This window comes from Trichosurus vulpecula, chromosome 2 (genome assembly GCF_011100635.1).
Source record: "Trichosurus vulpecula isolate mTriVul1 chromosome 2, mTriVul1.pri, whole genome shotgun sequence".
Lineage (NCBI taxonomy): Eukaryota > Metazoa > Chordata > Mammalia > Diprotodontia > Phalangeridae > Trichosurus > Trichosurus vulpecula.
In genome coordinates this window covers 192057069-192079955 of record NC_050574.1, presented here as the reverse complement: position 1 = coordinate 192079955, position 22887 = coordinate 192057069, and the positions used below count along the sequence as shown (strand labels likewise).

At 40.3% G+C, this 22887-nt stretch overlaps 2 protein-coding genes across 2 annotated transcripts in view; one reads left to right on the top strand and one right to left on the bottom strand.

Moving 5' to 3' along the window:
• B3GLCT (beta 3-glucosyltransferase) overlaps positions 1-15987 on the bottom strand; it is a 124697-nt gene extending 108710 nt beyond the window's left edge. The window contains exon 1 of the mRNA XM_036742638.1: positions 15432-15987. Coding sequence (XP_036598533.1) covers positions 15432-15498 — 67 coding nt within the window. The 5' untranslated portion in view covers positions 15499-15987. The remainder of the gene's footprint in view (positions 1-15431) is intronic.
• On the top strand, positions 15762-20479 carry LOC118836884 (40S ribosomal protein S15a-like). The gene is made up of 2 exons (XM_036744004.1): positions 15762-15805; positions 20077-20479. The coding sequence occupies exons 1-2, from the start codon at positions 15762-15764 to the stop codon at positions 20477-20479; spliced, it is 447 nt and encodes a 148-aa protein (XP_036599899.1).
• The last annotated feature ends 2408 nt before the right edge of the window (positions 20480-22887 follow it).

Genomic DNA, 22887 nt, shown 5'->3' with positions numbered 1-22887 from the left:
AGACACTAGCAAGAACAGCACATTAGAATAATTAATCTTGCAATGGTAGGCATTTTTTTTTGATGGAGAGAGCATCCAAGACTGGAGGCAAGAAACTTTACAAGTAAGGTGTTCTAATACTCAAAGCAAGGAGTAATGAGGACCCAGGCTGTTACTGTAGGAAAAGAAAGGAGACTGTAGAAATTATCAGAACTATAAAGGAACTGAGAGAATAGTACCAGGAAGTCAAGGGAAGAAAAAATATCACAAAAAAGGGGTGGGGTACAATTAAAAAAAAGTGTCAGAAGATTAAAAGAGAAATCAAAAGAGAATGAAGTCTAGAAAAATAAAATGCTGTTGGGTTCAAAACAGGTGGTACAATGGATAGAGTTCTGGACTTGAGTTCAAGACCTGAGTTCAAATGCGACCTAAGAACTCTACTAGCTGTGTGACTCTGAGCAAGTCACAAAGTCTATGTCTGTCTAAGTTTCCTCATCTGTTAAAATGAGGGGGTTGGATTCAATCGTCTATTCTAGCTCTAAATCGATGACACTGTCTATGCCAAAATACTAATCACTCCCATTTCTAAAGGCTACACAGCTCAGGCTGCAGGCAGGCAGTAACAGAATGAAGCAATCAGCTGGGAGGCAGGAAGTTCTTTTTCCCAGCTCCAGGGGATCTTCATTTGTGGTAACTTAGCCAGGCAGCAGCGCTGACAAGGAAGACAACCTGAAAGCATGGGGGAATGGGACAAAACAGGGGAGACAAGAGACAGGACTAGGAAGAGAGGTCATGACAAAACCACTTCTCCCTTTGAACTCACTCCTGGGCCAACTTTGACCTCATTCCATCTGGAATTCACTGTCAGCAGGAAAATGAATTTCTGCAACATTTCATTTTATAATACACTCTTCAGAAAGTCATCTAGCTACCCAATACATCAAGGTGTAACAAGACTCAAAGACAAAAAAGGAATGTCTGAGTTTAAAGATAAGAAAATTATTACAACATGTACTTTGCTTCTCTAATTTGGGCCATGTTTAAATCAATCACTCTGCTTCTGGAAAAGGGCCAGCAACTAGAAAACAAGGAAAATGTTCAACTCACAGAGTGTGTTAGAAATCTTTAAAACACCATTTTCACAGGAATAGAGGATTACCTGGAAGAGAAGCATAACTTTTAAAAAAAAAGACAAAAGATGCCCTATATTTCAAAATTTTCCATAGTCAATTGTCCTATCTGAGAAAACACAACATAAACTTACTGAAAGTACTAGCACAATATAAGTATGTTCTCACTTTCAAATGACCCAGTAGGGATCTTGCAAAAATTCAAACTAAAAAAAAAATTAGAAGGTAATTATTTGTAATACATTTCCTATTTCAATGCTTCATCATGGTGTAATGATAATAATGAAAATTTATATGGCATTTTATGATTTACAAAGTGCTTTACAAATATGATCTCATCTGATCAACAAAACAATCCTGGGAGGTAGGTGCTATTACTATCTCCATTTTACAGATGAGGAAACTGAGGCAGACAGAGTTTAAGTGACTTGCCCAGGTTTAAGCAACTGGGAGGCATCTGAAGCTTGATGTGAACTCAGGTCATCCTGACTCCAGGTTCAGTGTTCTCTCTATTGTGTCACATTGCTGCCTACATGTATGGTGTAGTGTGATGGTGACCCTGGATTCTCAAAGTCTATGCCATCACAGCCTAAGTTCTAGCAGGTTCTACTAAGCTCAGAAGGCTCAGCCTACGAACCCAGGAAAAGAATGACAATCCCAAACGATGTGTATATTACCAGAGGGTTGGTCACCAGGTGACAGTTTTGCCTTTGGCCCCAACTCATGAAATGTCTTCAAAGGCACTGAAATGCTGCAATAGAGGGAATGCCTACAAGCATGAAATCACAGATCTTCTGAAATACTAGTGCGTTCATTACCCAAAAACAGTGAGTTTCTACCTACAAATCACTGATAGTAAGTTCCCCTAGAAGTTACAATTGGGTTCATTTTTTTTTAAAGCAAACTTACAAACAACTTTCTGGGAATACATTATACAAAACACACACACATGCATATAAAATACATATATATAAATATGAATGTAAGTTTTTCAAATCATGATCCTATAGCATCTACACAATCTGAGACTCCCAAGTGATCTTGCAAACTTTGACTCAGTTAATTTCACAACTCCTTGGCAGAGCAAATACGCCACTGCATTTTACTGGTGGCATGAAGTAAATACCCAAGTAGTAAAATGGCTTGCTCATTATCCAAAATGATCATGGCCTTTAACCTAAAGGGTTGTTATGTTATTCTGCTTGGCTTCATAGGGAAAATGAGCCCTGCTCTTCAGAGTTGAGTCCATGGAAGAGATCACCATTTCTTGAAGACTCCCATCCATGCTCAAATTATTCCCAGCTCACTTAATCTCTAGACAGTTCCACTTCCTCAATACCCTCCCACCCCCATGAGGGGACCCTTCTTTCTCACACCCTGCCCTACCTTTCAGGCTGCCCTTCATGTAGTATCTTTTCCCATTAGTAGGTAAGTTCCTTGAGAGTCAGGAATATCTGGTTTTCTTCTATTTGTATCCCCGGGGCTTAGTAAAGGTCCTAGCATATAGTAAGTGCTTAATAAATGCTTCACATCTAAAATTAATAGAAGGGCCAATAGGTGGAAGTTACAAGAACAAAAAATTTGGTTAACTATGAGGAAAAACATCACTATAATTGAAACTGTCTAAGAATGTAGACAGCTAGTTAGCATAGTGGATAGAGTATTGGATTTGGACTTGAGAAGACCTGAATTTAAATCTTTTGACTTTTGACACTTACTACCTGTGTGACCATGGGCAAGCTCCTTAACCAAGCTCAGTCTCAGTTTTCCCACCTTTGAAATGGATATAACAACACCTACAAAGTATGATTTTTATGAAGATCAAATGAGATAATGAATGGAAAGCACTTTGAAAACTTTAAAGTACTAATAATTGCTAGCTATTGAATAACTCATGAGATAGTAAATTTCCTGTCAACACTGATGTTCAAGGCTAGATAATTTCTTTCAAGAATATTGTTGATCAGGTAGTCAAATAACAAACTGTGCCTACTATGTGAAAGAAGCATTGTGTTAGGCACTAAAAAGACAGATCTAAAAAAAAAGATGAGATTTACCCATTGGCCAAGGAGCTGGACTTAATAATTGTAAGATTTTATTTCTCTAACATGATAATGAATCAGCAGAGAAACTAGAAAACAGACTCAAAACTCTGAACAGCAAATCCACTGCCCTAACTTTAAAAGGACAGAATTTCAAGAACAGAGTCCCTCCTCAGAGTTGTTTACCCTCCATGAAAGCAAATGCCATTGAAACCAGATTTCTTATTTTCAACGATCATTAGAGGAGTAAGCATGAGATTAAGGTATTATGCTTTTCCCTTTTACAAAATCAATTCCTGTTTTATTTTCAAAGGAAAAGAACTAGAAAGACTGCATGCAATCAGTACCCATAGTTAAATATTCATGGGTTTAACTCCTATTGAGTCTTACTGGAGAACCATAGATTCTAAGGGTTTAAAGGAACCGCTGAGGTCCTGTAGCCCAAGCCACAGACAAACAAGAATCACCTCTGAAACCATCCCCAACTAGTGGGCATCCAGCCCTCTTCAGGGGACCTAGATAAAATCCTGAAGTACGAACCCTCTCCCTGCCTCCCAAGGCAGTTCATTCCATTTGGGGATAACTCTGCTCGTCAGAAGTTTCCTTATGCCCAAGGTGAAAACCTTCCTCTTTGAAATTTCCACCCACTGTTGACAGTTCTGCTCTCTGGGACTGAGATGGAGAAGCTGAATACCTGACAGACTTTCAGATACTTGAAGACAGCTATCAAGTTTCCCCTGGGTATTCTCTTCTGCATTAAAGTCCCCCAGTTCTTTCAACTACACCTCTAAGTACAGCACAAGACTGTGGGCCTTTACTCTCCTGGATACTTTCCAGCTTGTGTGATCTCCAGACCTAAAAAAAGACATGACTATTACCTCCCTTGTTCCAGACCCTATGCCTTTCAATGAGGTATCACATATTATTAACTTTTTTTGGCTGCTATATATTGAGTGTGTGGGGTCTAATGCAATAATTTCAAACTTAAATACACAATTTTTAAAAGAGTATAGCATTCATCCATTTATACTATCATGGAAATCTTTGTTTTTCTTTTTTAAGACCTGCTCATCTAGCAGGCAGATTTCAGAAAAACCTAGAAAACTTACATGAACTGATGCTGAGTGAAGTGAGCAAAACCAGGTGAACATTGTACATAGTAACAGCAACACTGTGCAATGACCAACTTTGATAGACTTAGCTCTTCTCAGCAATACAATGATCTAAGACAACTCCAAAAGACTCATGAAGGAAAATGTTATCCACATCCAGAGAAAGAACTATGGAGTCTGAATGCAGATTGAAAAATATTATTTTCTCTTTTTGTTTTTTCTTTCTCGTGGTTTTTACCTTTTGTTCTGATTTTTCTTTCACAGCATGACTGATGTGGGAATATGTTTAATATGATTGTACATGTATAGCCAATATCAGATTGCATGCCACCTTGAGGAGGAGAAGGAGGGAGAAAAAAAAATTTGAAACTCAAAATCTTATAAAGTGAATGTTGAAAACTGTGTGTGTGTGTGTGTGTGTGTGTGTGTGTGTGTGTGTGTGTGTGTGTGTGTAAAAAGACTTACTATATGTTTGCTCTTGGCCTAAGTGATTCGAAGAAATGTAAAAACATAAACCTTGCCCTCAACCCAATAATTGGTAGAACCAATCAAGCACTCTAGGAACTCCCTAATAAGGGGGACAGCATGTACATAACTACTTACTTATAAGTATACATGGAAGAAAATCTGAAGCACAGTAGTACAGTGGAGAAGGGTGGTAGTGGGGAATGTGAACCAGGAAGGGGCTCTTGGAGAAGGTGAGATTTTAGTTTTTTGAAGGAAGCTAGAGAAGCCAGGAAATGCAAGTGAGGAAGAAGAGCTTTTCAGGCCTAAGGAACAGCCAGAAAAAAAAAGCAGAGAGGTGGGAGATGGAGTGTGATATATAAGAAATTACAAGAAAGTTGATGAAGCTAGATCTTAGTAAACAAGGGGAAGTACCATATAAAAAGACTGGAAAGGTGAAAAAGGGTCAGGTCGTGAAGGGCTTTAAATATCAGGTATTATATATGAGATATTTGTTGGTGGCAAAGAATTTTAAAGCTGAATTATACTCTATTGAGTCAAATGTTTGGTTGTTTTTGGTTTGTTTGGGGTTTTTTTGTAGTTAACTATACTTTTAGATATAACAATTCCTAACATTAAAATTTAAAATTTAATAACTCAACATGTAAGTCTCTTATTGAAAGCATTATGATCACAATAAAGGTCTTACGGTAATGAGTGAGGAGAATTAAAAAAAAAACCGAGACCTGCTCATCTGATAGCCTGAAACAATAGGAAAGAATCACAGAATTTTAAAGTTGGAAAGAAGCTCAGAATCATCTGTTCCAAACTGCACCAAAACAGAAATTCCCACTACAACACTTTTGACAAGTGATAGTCAATTTGGTCCTTCTTGAAGACCAACAATGAATATGAACCCACTCCCTCCTAATATCCATTCTAAATCTTCCTCTGGGCAATGTGAACTCACTTCTCCAAGTCATCTTCTCTAGTGCCAAGAAGGGCACATCTGTTCCGTCTTCTACCCCTTAAATAATTGACACAACTATCATATTTTCTCTAAGTTTTCTTTTCTCCTAGAGAAACATCTCCAGTTCCCTAAGCCTGCCATTTCTTAGCCTGGTTTTCCTTTTCTAGATACTCCCCAGCTTTTCAATATTCTTCCTAAAATGTAGTGGCCAGACTTGACTACAAAATTTTATTTGTGGACTATCCAGGTCAGAGTACAAAGAGACTTACTTCTCTTAATTCCTGAAAGTTATTTGATTTATTGGCTATCATTTATTACCTTATTAATTCATACTGAACTTTTACCCCCCTACTGCTCCCCCAGACCTTTTTAGTAAAACTGCTCTCTAAATATGCCTCTTCTGTGCTGCACTTAGGAATCTGAAGCTTTAAACCAATGTGGAAAGCTTATATTTATCCCTATTAAATTTCATCTTATACACCCAGTGTTCTAGTCCAGGATATATTTCTACATAAATAAAACTTGAGGGGCTTCAAGGAGCCAGATACCCACTGGCTTGAGATCCCTAATCTAAATCTACTCAAAAAAGGACTTTAAACTGAAAGCAGCGAGAAGATTGTATATCCACCACCCCAGATACTATCCAGAGGAAAGCTAATAGAAACAATCCAAAAATAAGCAGGAGACAAAATTAAAAAAAAAAAAGAAGCCAATATCAAAATACAGGGCTTCAGATATCTATGCCAAAATCCACAAAATAATCAGCAAGGGGAGGTAGAAATTCTAATGTAGACACCAATGTGACCTTCTAAATGTCACTAAGATATGGCAGGACGACCACCATGACTAGAAGAAAATACTCTAAGAGTACATCTTCCTTAAAAGAAAAAGGATAGGTAAAAGGTGTGTGGGTTGGAATGGAAGGAGGAAGGGTAGCTTTGTGTATCAATTAATTAAGCAATTAAGTATTTGTTAAGCACTTACTCTATGCTAGGTACTGAGTTAAGTACTAGAGATGTAAGTGCCAAGAATGAATTATATCAAGAAGATATAAAATTATAAAGAAATTCAGAAATGACAAGAGAGGGGGAAGCATGTTGGATTATATTTGGGTGAAGATCAATGGATGCAGACACAAGCAATATTGTCATCAGAGTGTAGGCAGAAAAAGGAAATGGATGAAAAGTTTGGGAAACAACACAAGCAGTACAGAGGCATGATATATTAGTAAAGGGGGATTTCAGTGATGGAGGATTTCTATTACCCAGACATCCATCTACGAGTGTCTCTCTCTCTCCCTCTCTCTCTCTCTCTCTCTCCCACTTTCTCTTTGTCTCTCCTCCTCCTCTGCCTCCCCTCCTTCTCCCCCTCCTTTTCCTTTCCTTCCCTTTCCCTTTCTTTCTCCCTTTCCCCCTCCCCCCTGCTCAGTGCCAAAAGCATAAAAAGCTAAACACTTCTTGATTGTACAGAATGATAATTTCAGTTTTCAAAAGGTAGAGAAACCAATAAATAAAAAAAAATCTATTCTGGATCTGATTCTCACTAATAATAAATAACTGGCCACTGTGGTGGAAATGTTGGGAACCTGGATGGAAGTTCCCATCATAAAATCTGTGATAGATGAGAGGAATGCTGTGTGTAGTCTGACACATACCCTAGATTTTAAGAAAGGAGATTTCAAAGGGTTCAGAGAAAAAATAGATAGGAACCTAAGACCTAACATTCAATGGGGAAAGTTACCCCCAAAAGAATGGGAAACTCAAGAATGAAATCAGAAGACCATAGATTTAGAGCTAGAAGGGGCATTAGAGGTTATTGAATCCAACCCCTTCATTTTAAAGATGAGGAAACTGAGGTACAGAGAGGTTATGCAACTTGCATAGGGTCTGAGACAGAATTTGAACCCAGGTCCTTCTGTGCAAAAGTCTAGCACTCAATGTAAACTAAAGCCAGGGAACCTGGGGTAAAAAGAAGGGGGTTTAAAGTTCTTTGTAGTTAGAGGGGAGCATCAAAGATGACCTAGGATGGGACAATAATGGGGGGGGGAAGCTACAAGGAAGAGGAAGGGCTGCTCAACCTTTATTTTGCTTCTGTTTTCTCTATCAAACAGAAGGCCTCTTTGAACTGGAAAGGGCAGAGCAAAAATGGCCAATAGAGATTTATTAAAGATTAGTAAGGAAATAATGGGAGTACCTGTCATTTGATGAGTCCAAGTCACCAAACCTAGAAGAAGTACATCCTGGAGTACTGAAAGAATTGGCAGACATGATAACTATGCCACCTATGGCCAGGGATCCTCGAAAAATCATGGAGAACAGGAAAGGTACCAGATGACTGGAGAAGGGCAAATAGCCTAATTGGAAGAGAATAGAGTCTGCAAGAGTCTAGGCCAGTAATCTTGACTTCTAGTCCTAAAAAAAATCTAGAATGCATTGTTAAAGTGATGGTTAGTGAACATCTAGAGAAGGAAGCTGTGAACACAATGGGCCAGCTTGACTTCATCAAGAATAGGTCATTTTAGATCAGAGGGCCTTAAAATGGATCCATGGATAGATTTCCAGAGATCTGAGAATTTGGATAAGAAAAAATTCTATCTTTACTTTTATTAACTTGTAATTGAAATTTAATATTTCCTTCAATTATTTAAAATCATTATTCTGATAAGGGACTACCAAAGGGGTTCATGAAAAAAAAAGAGTTAATGGTAGGGTCACTAGACCATATGGATGCTGCCAATATGATTTTATTTTATTAAATATTTTACACAGATTCTCATTCTATTCTTATAGAAAAGACAGAGAGATGAGGGCTAGAGCTAGACAATAGTGCTGTTAGATGTATTCAGAACAGGTTGAACAGTCTGACCCAAAAGAATAGTTATTAATATTTCAATGTCAGTTCAGAAGGAGGTTTGGAATACTCTAAGGATCTATACTTAGCCCTGGATTGTTTAACATTTTAATCAATGATATGAATATATGTATTGATGACATGCCTATCAAATTTGCAGATGACACATCACTAGGAGGAATAGTTAACACACTGGGAGACAGGCAGGATACATAAAGATCTTCAATGGAGAAAGCACTTGACCAAATCTAATAAGATGAATTTAATAGGAGTGGATGTAAACATCTTACATTTGGGTTCAAAAAAATCAAGATGGGGGATGCATGGTTACAAAACAATTTGTCTGAAAAAAGTCTGCAGCAGGGGTGGGGAACCTGCTGCCTTGAGGTCATCTGTGGCCTTCTAGTTGCTTTAAGTGTGGCCTTTTGACTGAATCCAAATTTTGAAGAATAAATAAATTTGAATTCAGTCAAAAGGCCACATTTAAGGATCTAGAAGGCCACATGTGGCCTCAAGGCTACAGGTTCCCCATCCCTGAAGGGTTTCATATTGTACACTCAGTGAGAGTGAACCAAGTGGCATGATTGACAAAAAAAAAAGCTAATGTGATTTTAGGTTGCATTGAAACATAATGCCCCAGACTAGGAAGGTGACAGATCCTCCCTTGCTCAGACCCCATTTTTGGAGCAATAAGTTCAATTCTGGGCACCATGTTTTAGGAAGGATATTAATTGGAGAGTGTCCAAAAAGGAAAATCCAGATGGCAAAGGATGGATTGATGGAACTAGGGATTTTTAGCCTGAGGAAGAGAAGACTTAAAGAGAATATGAGAACAGACTTCAAGTATTTGAAGAATTATTACCTAGAATTAAACTTATTCTATTTGGCCCCAGAAAGTACAACTAAGACCAACTAAAGTTATGAAGAGAAAAAAATTAGGCTTGATATTAGAAAAAATATTCAAACAATTAGAGCTTTCCAAAATTAGAATGGGTTGGCTCGAGAGGTACTGGCTCCATTTGAGGTTTTCAAGCAGCCTGGATGCACCCTCTTTGGACTGCAGAGGAGACCTTTGTTCAGCAATGACGTAAACTAGACAACCTTTAGGATGCTCTCCAGGTCTAATTCTATAAAAGCCTGAACTGGGAGCCACAGGTACTGAATACAGGCCTATTCTCTGCTCAGTCACCTTCTCATCACTCAGGCCTCTGGACAGGTCATTTGCTTCCCTGTACCTCATTCACCTTAGAAACTAAGTACGATAATTTATTCCCTGGCTCATTGGAATGTTGTGAAGATTTATTTGATGTAATATATAAAGAGCCTAGAGCTTCTTGCAGAAAAGCAAGATAACTAAAATATATTATCATTTGAGTTCCATGAAATATTCTTTTAGGAGGGGAAATTAGTCATATCCCTGGAAGAACATAACATTGTTGCATTTTGTGAGGGTGAAATCCAGTAGGAGATTAATTATTTTAATAAGAAGGTTAATAAATTTTAATCTCATTTAATGGTACTTTTAATCATTCTTCTGTCAAAACCTGCAGCTTTACTGTAGTAATCACTTAGATAAAAGACTACTTCTTTTCCCCACTGTGTCTACCACGATCCATTTTGTAAACATACCTTTTGAGGGAAAGCTTAAATCATCTTGCTCTAGCTAAAACTTGGAAAGAATGTTAAGATAAATACTGTTCCTATTTTTAAATTGTTTACATTTTCTGGTAGCTCAGTTCAGTATTTATAATATTAAGTTATCTCATGATTTCCAATTGAATACATTTTCCTCATTGGGGTGAGCTTGGTGAAAAGCTTCTCATTTAGGGCTTTGGTTGAATGGTAAGAATAAAAGGCAGGAAGAAAGGGAGGGAGGGAGGAAGACAAAAAAGAAGACAGGGAGGAAGGAAGAAATGAATTAAGGCAGGCAGAAAGGTAGGCAGGAGAGCAGTGAGGAAGGAAGGAAGCATTTTTTTTAAGCACCTACTATGTGCCAGGCACTATGCTAAGCACTTTACTAATATTATCTCATTTGATTCTCACAACAACCCTGGGAGGTAGGTGCTGTTTTTACATTTTACAGGTAAGGAAACTGAGGCATGTAAAGGTTAAGTGACTTGCCCAGGGTTACACAGCTAGTAAATATCAGAAGCCACATTTGAATTCAGGTCCAGTGTTCCATCCACTGTGCCAGCTGAGCTGCCAATAAAAGGAAAGCTTGTACCTTTTATTTTATCATTAACACGGTAGATCAGACAAGCTTCTTTGTTACTTCAGAACCGAAATTCCCATTCTAAATCCTATGGACAATAAATCCATTTATACATATATTAAGTACTTTGATTTTTTAAATACCCCAAATCTCCTTTCCTCTGAAATGCCCATAGAACAGCAGTCCTAAAGTTTTTTGATGTCAGGGCCATGTTACACTCTTAAAAATTATTGAGACCCCACCTAAAGAGCTTTTGTTTATACTGGTTGTCTCAATCAATAAAGTATTGGAAATAAAAATATCTTAGTATTGTTATGAAAAATAGTTTTGATTGCTGAGACCCCCCTAAAAGGGTCTTGGGGACATCCTCATTTTGAAAACTACTACCATAGGAAAACATGTTATCTCTCACAGCTTCCCCTGCTCGTGCTCTGCACCCCTCCACCCCAATCCTTGCACACAGAAATTAGCCTGTCTACAGTTAGGTAAGCACAATTTCAGGAAAACATTTAAGATCATTCAAATCCATTAGGACTGTTCTCTCTCATTCTCTCTCTCTCTCTCTCTCTCTCTCTCTCTCTCTCTCTCTCTCTCTCTCTCTCTCTCCTCTAAAATCTTCTATCAATTGTTGACTGTACCCTTTATTTCAGATTCACTTGCTGCTTTCTCTGTTAGCTACTTCTTTCTGTGTTTGTCCTATAACATAACCAGATTATAAACTCCTGGAAGCCAGTGATCTTACAACTGAATGTATCCCCCATATTATCCAGTATCTATTAGAGATCGATATTTGTTAATTGATTGATTTCATCTGAGAGATAAAAAAAAACATTAAGCAGCAAAGACACAAACACAAATCAGATCCCTAGGGCACACCACTGGAGACCTTCTGAGATGACATTGAACCATTAAAGACTATTCTTTTTGTGGGTCTAACATCACCTGTCCTCAATCCACCTGACTAGACTGTCTAGTCAGCATCATTTTCCACTTTTTCCATATGAATAACAGATAAGAATAGTTTCGAGATCAGAAACTCAGTTCCAAAGAGTAATGAAAAGACAAGGAGAAACCCAGTGAGTTAGAAGTTGGAATCAGAAGACCTGGTTTTGAATCTCAGCTCTGCTACTTGTGTGACCCTGAGCAAGTCACTACACTTTTCTATGTCTCGATTTCTTCATCTCTTAAGTGAGCAGACTGAACTATGTGATCTTCAACAGCCAGTAGTGTACTGGAGCTAGCTTATGAAAGCCTATTGCTAAATTTTCAGTGACATCCTTTATCTCCTAGAAGTCAGCAAACGCTACAAATCATGGTTTGATTTATTGTTCTTTTGATTTTCTAGGCGTAAGAGAGTAATTGAAAAATCTTAACAATGCAGATTAAACTTTTAAATTGTCCTTCATACTGTTTTTGGAGAGCCAGTTGTTAAACACTTATCATCATACCCTTGCCAACATCCCTTCTAGCTATAAAGCCTAAGATCCTCAAGTCCCTTAGTGTCAGTCATTGTTGGAGCACAGGTCTCCTAATTCCTAGTCTTTTGTCCCTCTGGACCTGCAGAAACTCTGCTTTTGACAACCCTGAATGTGATTAGAAAGCTAAAAGGATATAGTCCAAAGTTTGTGAGGGAGAAAATACATTCCAGCCTGGGAATCTATCTCAGCTCCAAATCATGAGGATTGTATTTAAGTACTGCCTTTGTTTACTGCCATTGTCAGTGGCTTGACAGGGACAAACCACTGATAATATTTTAATTTCCAAAGCAAACTCATTGCTAAATCAGGAGAGGCATTTGGCTATATTAAAGGAGGCATGAACCAGTCTTCCAACATCCCCAGGTCCAATCAGCAAATGAATTAGAGCCTCACCTCAAAAATTCCAGCAATCTTAGACCCTGGAATAAAAGTGAAGAAAATTCAGCTGATTCTCACACTGGAGGAAGCCATGGTGTGGCTGAGGAAACACAGCATTTGAACCCAGAAGATTCTCCTAACTGTGTGACCTTGTGTTAATTATTCACCACCTCTCAGTCAGTCAGTCAATCAGGCAGCCCAGGAGAATTGAAGAAGCACTTGCTGTGTGCTAGAGTCTAGACACTGTACTGGAGCTAGAAAGAAAGACAGAAGACAGCCCCCTGCTCTGTAGGAACTCCCAGTCTAATGGAAGAGATGGCAAGTAAACAACCCACTATATACATACCAGCTACATATAGTGTAAGAGGGAGGTAAGCTCAGAGGGAATGGGGGGAAAGGGAAGGGAAGGGAACCGAAGGGAAGGAGATCAGGAAAGGCCTCTTGCAGTACGTGGGATTTGAGCTGAGTCTCGAAGGGAAGTCAGGAGTTCTTTCAACAGTAGAAAAGGGATCAAAACACTTGTACTACCGACCTTACAGTATTGTTCTGAAGATCAAGAAACAGTAGATGCAAAGGCTTAATAAAGCCATGTATGTCAGCCATTATGAACAAAAACCTTGCCTTAGTGGGAGCTAGTTCTGCTTTATTTCTCTCTCACATCATCAAAGCTATTTCCCAAAAGCTGCAATGTCTCACAAGTACGTTCTAACAGGTTTCACAGTTTTATTTATTATCTGAATCAGATAATTTCACTAAAAGCACTATTTCAATGAGTGTTAATTCAGTTCATTTTTAATAATCTTTAATATTTTTATTAAATTTAGGGAAAACTTGTATTACAACTGATTGGCTTCCTAATGTGAACTATAGTTATATAAACATTTTCTATACATATACACTTTATATTGTAACAATCTACCTCACAAGGTCATTATGCAGAAAGCATTAGCGAAAGTCAGTTATTAGTAGTATTACTAATTATTATTATTGATGATGATAATAATAAATTGCCTGTTTCTGCAACCTCCCCCCCACCCCACCCCCTACACACTCCCTAGCCCTTTCCTTCTGTAACAGCAAGTCCTAGGTAATAAGCCAATGAACAAACTAGAACTAGTCACCTAGTCAGTTTCCTCAACTACCAACTTATCATTTGTAGGAAAAACTACCAACCTTATCATTTATATTTATCAATAACATTCCCTCTTTTAAACAAATCTCTTGATAAAGCCACCTTCTTTCTACCATCACATACAGCCGTTTCTACCCAAAGTATTATGCAAGTTTTAATTCTATTGTTGCTTAATTAATCATGCATGTTAACATTTAATTACAAATTAATCATCCTTCTATTATTTCACAAATACTGAACACTTACAGAATGACACAAATAGTATACAACAGAGAGGATGGTAGTACCTATTCAGAGGGCTGACAGTCTAGGTAAAACAGGTTCCAGTGGGCCAAACAGCAGCAGTGAGATACTGAATCTTTTTTCTAAACAGCACCATGTTGCCATGATTAAAAACTCAAGTTGCTGCATTTTTAAAGGCTCAAACCAACCCGAATTTGAAGCACACTAACACTTCTCTCTTCTGGCACTAGCGCAGAAAGGAAAAAAAAATCAAGAACCAGAATACTGCCCTAATTCCTAGCACGGAAACACCTATGTCTCTATTACTCTACGAAATCAAAGTACTGCAAAGTTTTCACCAATTTGTGACAATGTTCACAACCATAATATTTTTTTTTCAACTTTTACACTAGCATTTTATAATAAAATACCCTCGGGATGGAAAGAAAGGTGGGAGCTGGGAGGAGGGATGGGAAGATATTGCAGAATATAACCATTATTTTCAGAACGGAGTCTCTAATTTTCGAAAGACCTCACTTGAGAAATTCTCCCTCCTATCCCCCCCCTCCCCACCCCACCCCACCCCCGCCCCAGTCTCCCCATCTCCGGGGCAAGTAGGTGAATGTCTTTTCTCCGCCTTGGCCTGGAAACTAAGAACTCACAAACGTCCCGGGGGGCTGTAAAGCATCTCCCCTAAGAGCCCACGGAGAGAAAAAGGAACTTGCTGCGGAGCTGAGTGCCACCATTTCAGTGGGACTCCTGCCAACCCTAGAATGGTGGCAGGAAGGGTTAAGGAGGGAGGGGACCCGAGGGCCGAGGCGCGTGGAGCTGAGCAGCAGGGAGAGAAGAGGTCCCTCCTGCTGTGGGGTGAATCATCTCTTCTCACCCAAGTATCTGCCTCCAACTTACTGGGTGGGTGTAAAGGAGGGAGAAGGGAGGAAGGAAGGCGGAAAGAGGAGGATGGGGCGGGGATCACACAACCGGTTTCCCTTTTTAAAGTTTCTTGCAGTTCCACATTGACGCCGGCGCTTCTGGTGGGACTAAGCACTCCCCACCAGCGACTCTGAGCCCAAGGTCAAGTTCTCTGGGGGCGGACAGAAGGGGGGAAAGAAGCCAAGGAAGAGGGAGGGGGGCTTCCCGGTAAGGAAGACGGGACGGGGCGGCTGGGGGCTGGAGAAAGGCAGTGGCGGCGGTGGCGGTGTCCAGGCTACTCCGGGGGAGGCTAGAGGGCGGGCTGCACCTGGTAGCAGCGGGACCAGGGGAGGGTCCTCCTTGGGCAGCCCGAGAGGGAGGGAAGGGACGGGACGGGACGGGACGGCCAGCAGACTCGGGAGCCGGGCAGCGCTGCCCCCGGGAGCGCCAGGCTCCGCACCTCGCGCGCGCCCTCCCGGGGCTCCGGGGCCGGGCAGGAAGCGAGCCCTGGGACCCCGCCTCCTGTCCTCAGCGTCTCCTCGCCCCTGCCCCGGGCCGCCCGCTACTTACCCAGGGAGCAGGTAAGAAGCGCAAGCACAGCCGGGACACCGAGCAGGCGGCGAGCAAGCGGCCGCATCCCGGCTCCTGGAGCTGCGCTCTCCTCCAGCCTGCGGAGTCGGAGTCTGCGGGCAGGATCACTTGGGGCTGGAGCCCGAGCTGAGCGGCGGTGGTCACAGCCGTGGCAGTGGCCGTGGCCGTGGCTGCTGCTGCTGCTGCTGCTGCTGCTGCTACTGCTACTGCTGCCGCTGCTGCCGCTACGGCTGCTGCTGAGCCGTCTCCGCCCGCTCGCCGCCTCCCCTCGGTCGAGTCTGGACGCGCCCTCTAGCGGCAGGCGGCGGGATGGCGTCCCCCCAACTCCTGGCCCGAGGCTCGGGGCTGCGGCGGTGGCGGGGCGCCCCAGGATGGGGCGGGAAGGCTGGGCACCCGAGGGCTCGCCCCAGCTAGGTTCTTAACCCTTTCTTGCCCCGGCCCTCCTTTCCTCGGCCCGTCCAAAGTCTCCAGGCATCCCAGGCTTCTACTTTTGTCCTCACGTGCGCGCAGCTCTCTCTCCCTTCACTCTTTGCCCGGCCCCCCTCTCCAGTGCTAACCGAACAGCTCCACTCTTACCCCGGATGTGGCTGGGGGGTGGGGGGCGGTGTGGAGAGCTGGGGAAGGGGGACAGGGAAGGAGGTGGGAGGAGAGAGAATCGCTTCTCTCTTCTGCTAGAAATCAGTAACTCACCTCTCACTTCTGCCGGCCCAAGTGTTCTACTTTGATTAAGCCACTTTTAATCAGCTCAACCATTTTACTTAATCCCTTTCTTACTGTCTGATACTTGTGGGGCTGTAGTTCTGCTTTTTTAATAGAAGAATCTTAAACTATTTTTTAAAATTTTAAATTTTAAAATATTTTATCAGTATTTTTAGTACTGATGTAATTTTTAAATATACACTCTAATAGGGACAAATTTGTCATTTTCAAAGCACCTTAGAAAGATTGGGTAAATATACATTTTTTCATTTAAAAATTAGAGGCATGGATTAATTAGTTATGTGACTTACTGAAAGCTCCTTCTGAAAGTTAGCATAACAACGATAATAGCTAGCATTTATATAGTGATTAAGGTTTGCAAAGCACTTTACAAATATCAGTTCATTTGATCCTCACAACAATCCTGAAAAATAAGTGCTGTTTTTTACAGATAAGGAAGCTGAGGAAGAGAGAGGTTAAGTGACTTGTCCAGGGTCCCACAGGTAGTGTCAGAAGCAGGATTTTACCCCAGGCCTTCCAGATTCCAAGTCCTGCTCTCCATATGCTACATTGCCAGAACAAAGAAAGGAACTACTGTAACCCCAAGATTCAACTTTAACCGCAAACTCTATGAAATATTTTGTGGAAGAGAACTGAAGAGGTACCGCCCTCAGATATGATTGTATCATTACATTACTGTGCATGAGAAACATGGTAACACAAACAATATGATCACGATAAAGGGAATATAGCTACAGGTGAAAACTGGGGGAGCTCCTCCAGACTTGGTTAAAGTCTCTCTCCTCTCACTTCGCTCTAACGAGTAACTCAGTCCTACTGGAGCAAGCGGGTTATTTTTCCACTGAGCAGGAAGGGACTTTTTAGACACTGCCCCTTCAAAGACCTGCTACATCTCTGGCCCCAGCAAAGACTGTAGGAACAAAACCTTTTTCTGAGATGGCTACACACGCTGTATCTCTGTAAGGCTCTTCAGGACCTAAGCAACCAAGCACTTTCAAATAGGTGGGAGGGGAGAGAAGTAATATTTAGACTGGGAGCAGCAAGTCTCCCACTCAAAGTAAGATTCTCTCTACTACTAAAGGGCACTAATTGAACCTACAATAATTTAGGGTTATAGCCATAGGTTCCATAATTACTGATTAAATAAATCAAAATTCAGATTTTTAAAAAATGAACAAATAAACACAAAAAAGGGTTATTCTCTGCCAAGCCCCTGCCCCTACTACATTTGTAGTTTTGTTATAGCTTAATTATTTTCAAATGAAATTTCAACTCCTTTGCCTGGAATTCAACGTGGTGCCATCCTACTTTATCCAGCCATATTTCACATTACTGACCTCTGTATACTCTATATTTCAAGCAAACTGGATAATTTTCTTCCCTTCAAACATGCATCATGCTCTCATGCCTCTGTCTTCAGGATGTTTTATATGCCTGAAATGCTAGCTTTCTCTTCATCTAAAGAGATGAAGACATCCTTGACATCCTTCATCCTTCCTATAAATCCCAACTGAAGTGCCGTCTCTTCCAGAAACCTTCCCAGAATCCTCCTGTAGATTAATAACTTTCCCACTTAGACCTCACAGTCACACTCACATAAGTGTAACTCAATCAAATCATGATAGTTACTTATATTGGTGTCTTATTCCTTACTAGACTGGAAGTTCCTTGAGGACAGAGGACACCTCTTAAATTTTGTACCTAGAATAGTGCTCCACATACAGTATGTATTTAATAAATGTTTATTATTTGATGTTAATGGACATAAAATATTTAAACAGAATTAGAAATAAAGAGTACTGATTTAATTGAAAAACTTGACTATCTGGTGGCATTTTTTGGCTATCTAATGTTTCGAGTAATCAATTGCCTATTGGTATTAACTAATACTTGTGGTAATAGTGATAGTATCTACTAGAATATGGAAAAATGGGTCTTGAAGATAACTAAAAGAGAGAGCCATGTTGTTTAAATAATAAACTTATCCTTGTATTCCTTTTTTCTATTTCAGACATAGATAAATGACATGTTACAGAGTTCTATAACTTGGGGGAAAGACTATTAGCTATCACTATTACTCTAAGTCATAAGATAAATGGATTTTCTGGGAGTTCTCCCTTCCGTGAACAACTTTAGAGTGCTTACTGGAATGAAGAATGTTCATTAAGATACATATAGATTCTGTGACAAAGAGCTCCATGAGTCCTATGGTTTTAGCCCTATTTTTTTGCTACATGCACAAAATTAGCCCCCTTAATACTAAGAAACATTATACCCCATTTTGGGAATCAAAAGGATTCTTGCTTATTGCTCTTCACCAGCAGAAAGGTGAAGGGAAAGTGTCAGAAAACTTCTAAACAGTACTCTGAGTCAGGAAACCTGCCTGGTTCCTCACACTATAATGGAATACTAAGATGAAATTCAATCCAACACTTATTAAGCATCTACTAGATACAAGGTGTTACCTAGGCAATGATAATTCAAAGATACAAAATAATAGTGCCTGACCTCAAGGAGAAGTTATCTAATAAAGAAATCCTTTGAATTACAAGCATGCAATAGTCTACACTGACCCAAGTTTCTTTCAATTTTTTCTTTTTTAGCACCCTTCCAATATGGTAACAGCCCTGCTGTAAATTACCACAAGCTCAGCTCCAAACTATAACTTTCAACCTGAAGAAGCTGAAGTTTATCATTAGAGCCACTGAAGATGAATGAATTAGGACTTAGACAACCATCAGCTCAGAAACAGATTTCAGGCAAAATGTAGTGAAGGCACTCTGCTAGGCATTTCAAATAATAAGATAAAAAGTAGATGGTGCCTGCCTTCAAGCAGCTATTTATAATATAGAAATTCTTTTGTCATTTGGGACTAGCCAATAGGGACCTAGCCCTTTAAGCATGTACTATATGCTTTACCTAGTATCACTCTGTGAGCATTTGATTATCCTGCTTCGAGAGGTGCATGATGGAAAGGCAGCCCTTCAATTCAGAGCATGCACAGGTATTCATAACTATTTACTGGGGTGTTATTTTGAGGAGACAAAAGCTTTGGAACTGAGTATGCATATAAAAGTTTCTAGCAGGGAAAATACCTCTCTTTTCCATGGAAGTAGGTAGGCAAGGACTACGGTGAATCTCCAGGTGGCGAGAGAAAGAGGTAGCAGGCCCTGCCGCTGGGTGCCACAGCTCCATGCCTGGGCCTCCATGAAGCCATGGCCATCTCAGTTTCCTTTGTCCCTGTTGTGTCTAGGCTATCCTGATCTTAGGTGAATGAGTATCAAAGATAGAGCAAACCAAGTTACAACTTTGTGAGCTTCAAAATGTAAACTTCTGTTGGAGTCCATTGTCCATCAGTAGCCACAGCAATCAAGGTGGGTCAGTGCTGTGGAAGGGACCCGCTCAGCCTTGCCTGGCGGTGGATTGATTTAGCAGCTGAGACGGTGTGTCTTGTGAGCAAAGGAGCAAATCATTTATCAGCTCTGCCACAACCAGAAGTAAACATCAGGGGTTAGGGTAGGGATAGCAGGTGGAGAAAATGGTTTATAGCAACCACTTTAAATTTGATCCTGCTCACTCAGGGACCAAGGGGACGTGCAGAAGAGTAAGCCCAGAGCCTGTGTTACACTTTGGGTCTCAAGAATGCTATAAATAGCTCAAGTTTTGTTGCTTTGAGTGTAATGGGTGTTTAGCAGTCTATACAAACTGTGCTGTTGTTATTAGTGACATCCCTAATCTGCAGTTGTTGCTTTTACGAAAACAGCTCCTATACCTGGACTCTTGGTTTAAAAGTTTAAAACTAATTGACAATAAACTTGTTAATTTGCAAAGAATGTGTCCTAAAGGAATTTCATGTGCTTTCATGCTTTAACAATGTTATACTGCTCTTTCCGCCACCTTGCAGCGCTGCCACTGTGGTGCCCACAAATGTCCCGGCAGATGCTCTCAAAACCATCCACAATGCACAAAAGCGAGGAAAGCGCCGGGTTCTCATTAGGCCGCGCTCTAAAGTAGTTGTCCAGTTCTTAACTGTGATGATGAAGCGTGGTTATATCGGCGAATTTGAGATCATTGATGATCACAGAGCAGGAAAAACTGTCGTGAACCTCACGGGCAGATTAAACAAGTGTGGGGCAATCAGCCCCAGGTTTGATGTTCAATTGAAGGATCTGGAAAAGTGGCAGAATAATGTGCTACCATCCCGTCAGTTTGGGTTTATTGTGCTTACAACCTCAGCTGACATCACCGACCATGAGGAAGCAAGACGAAATCACACAGGAGGAAAAATCCCGGGATTCTTTTTCTAAGGGTGTAAAACATACATACAAATAAAATGCTCCAATGGAAAAAAAAAAAAGCAACAAAGTCATACTTGCATTTAACCTCACCTTCCCTCTTCTCCAGTCCTCCTTCTCCTACTAATAATGACAGCTAACATTTATATAATGCCTATTATGTGCCAGGCACTATGCTAAGTGCTTTACAAATACTGTATTTACAAATAACCCTAGGTGCTATCATTATTTCCATTTTACAGATGAGGAAACTGAGGCAAGCAGCAGTTCAGTGACTTTTCCAGGGTCACACAAATAGTAAGTGTCTGAGGCCAGATTTGAACTCAGATCTTCCTGACTCCAAGCCCAATGCTCTATCCACTGTGCTACCTAGCTGCCTCCACAGCACCTAGCTGTTTGTAAGTAGCTACAACCTGTCAACTCAGGATGTTTCAACATACTGATGATTCCATCAATGCATCAATTACATCAATATTCGTTTCTTTTTTTTGTTTGTTTTTTTGGCAGGGCAATTGGGGTTAAGTGACTTGCCCAAGGTCACACAGCTAGTACATGTGTCAAGTGTCTGAGGCCTGATTTGAACTCAGGTCCTCCTGACTCCAGGGTCGGTGCTCTACTCACTGTGCCACCCAGCTGCCCCAATATTCATTTCTATAGTGCATATTGCAACTCCCTGACCTCCTCTATTCTCACCTAGCTTTGGTACACAATATTTCATCAACAAAAATACCATAGTCTATCAGAAATGAGTGTCCATGAATTGGCAATAGATGAACAAATTATAGTACATGGAGGGATGTAATGGAACACTAAAGCACTAAAAGAACAAATATAAGGAATTAAGAGAAAAAATCAACCCAGAAAAAGTCATATGAAGTCATGTACAGTGAAGTAAAGTGGAGGACAATATAAACAAGGACTACAAGCATATAAACAAAACGCTAAAAAGACACTCAGATTCCTCAGAAAATAAATGATGAAATCCAGCTCCCTCCTCTCAGGAGAGAAGTTTTTATTTGTTTTTTTTTTTTAAATTTGTTTGGGAGGGAAAGGGTCCAAGTGTATAGTTTAGCATATGCTGTCATTTGGTTTGATTAAATATTTTTCTTTGTTAAAAGGCCCAAGATATGGGTACTGGGGGGAGGGGGATGGTAAAGAACACTGTATTGGGAAATAACATTTTAAAACAAAAAGCATCAATAAAATTTTCTTTTCCCTTCCATGTGACAAGTAGAATAACTTCACTCCCATCCTTAAAATGCTGCTTCTAACCCATTCTTAAACACTGACCTCAACCTTAAATATCTATGATAAATTGTAGACTAATTCTACATGTGATCAGATGACCACTTATCAAGAATGTTGTAAAAAGGGTTTCTACATGGGGTAATTGAGAAACCAAACCATGTAGCTGCTAAGGCCCTTTCCAATTCTAAAAATCTATTTATAAGATTCTATAATTCCATTGTGGGGAGGGGTTCTTGTTTTTGTTCAGTCACACCCAACTCTTTGTGACCCCATTTGGGGTTTTCCTGAAGTGTTTTGCCATTTCCTTCTCCAGCCCATTTTACATATGAAGAAGCTGAGTCAAACAGAGTTAAGTGATTTGCCCAGAGTCACACAGCCAGTAAGTATCTGAGGCCACATTTGAACTCAGGTCCTCCTGACTCCAGTCCCAGCACTCTCTCCATTCTGCCACCTCCCTGGCCCTTTTGTGATTCTAGGACTAATCTTTCCAAAGCCTCTTCAATCTCCCTTTAAAACCTGTTCCCTCTCCTTCTTCCTTCCAAAGGAAAAAAAACCAAAACCTTCCCATTTAAGTTCTGCCATTAGAGATTCATTAGCCTGGATACAGGAAGGTGAATGGTGCAGTGAATGGTGTGCTGGATTTAAAGTCAGGAAGATCTGAATTAAAATATATTCTCAGAGGCTTTCTAGCTTTGTGACCTTGGGCAAGTCACTTAATGTCTGTCTGCCTCAATCTCTCAGGGCTGTTGTAAGAATCAAATGAGTTATATGTAAATCATTTTGCAAATTTTAAAGTATTCTAAAGGCTAGCTATATAGGTCTTATTACCTGTAAAAATGAAAAAGTTCGGAAGGGTAACATGATAAACCAGTAATAAATATTAAAGTCTTAGCATGACTTAATTAGAGATCTTAGTGTGAAGATACCTACCTGACCAGTTGGGTTTGCTAGAATGGGGACTGGTGGAGGTAGAAAGGGAGGAAAAACAGACTTTATGACTATAAGGAAAGACATTGAGTTCCCATAAATACATCTGAAAGTAAGACTCATTTATAGGCATAGCTCATAGCTGTGGAATACTCAAGTAGGGATCACCAAGAAGCCAGGACAGTATGAGAGCACTAGATGCCTTGAAGGGATAGGAAGCTGAAACAGGAAGATCTTGCTCATTT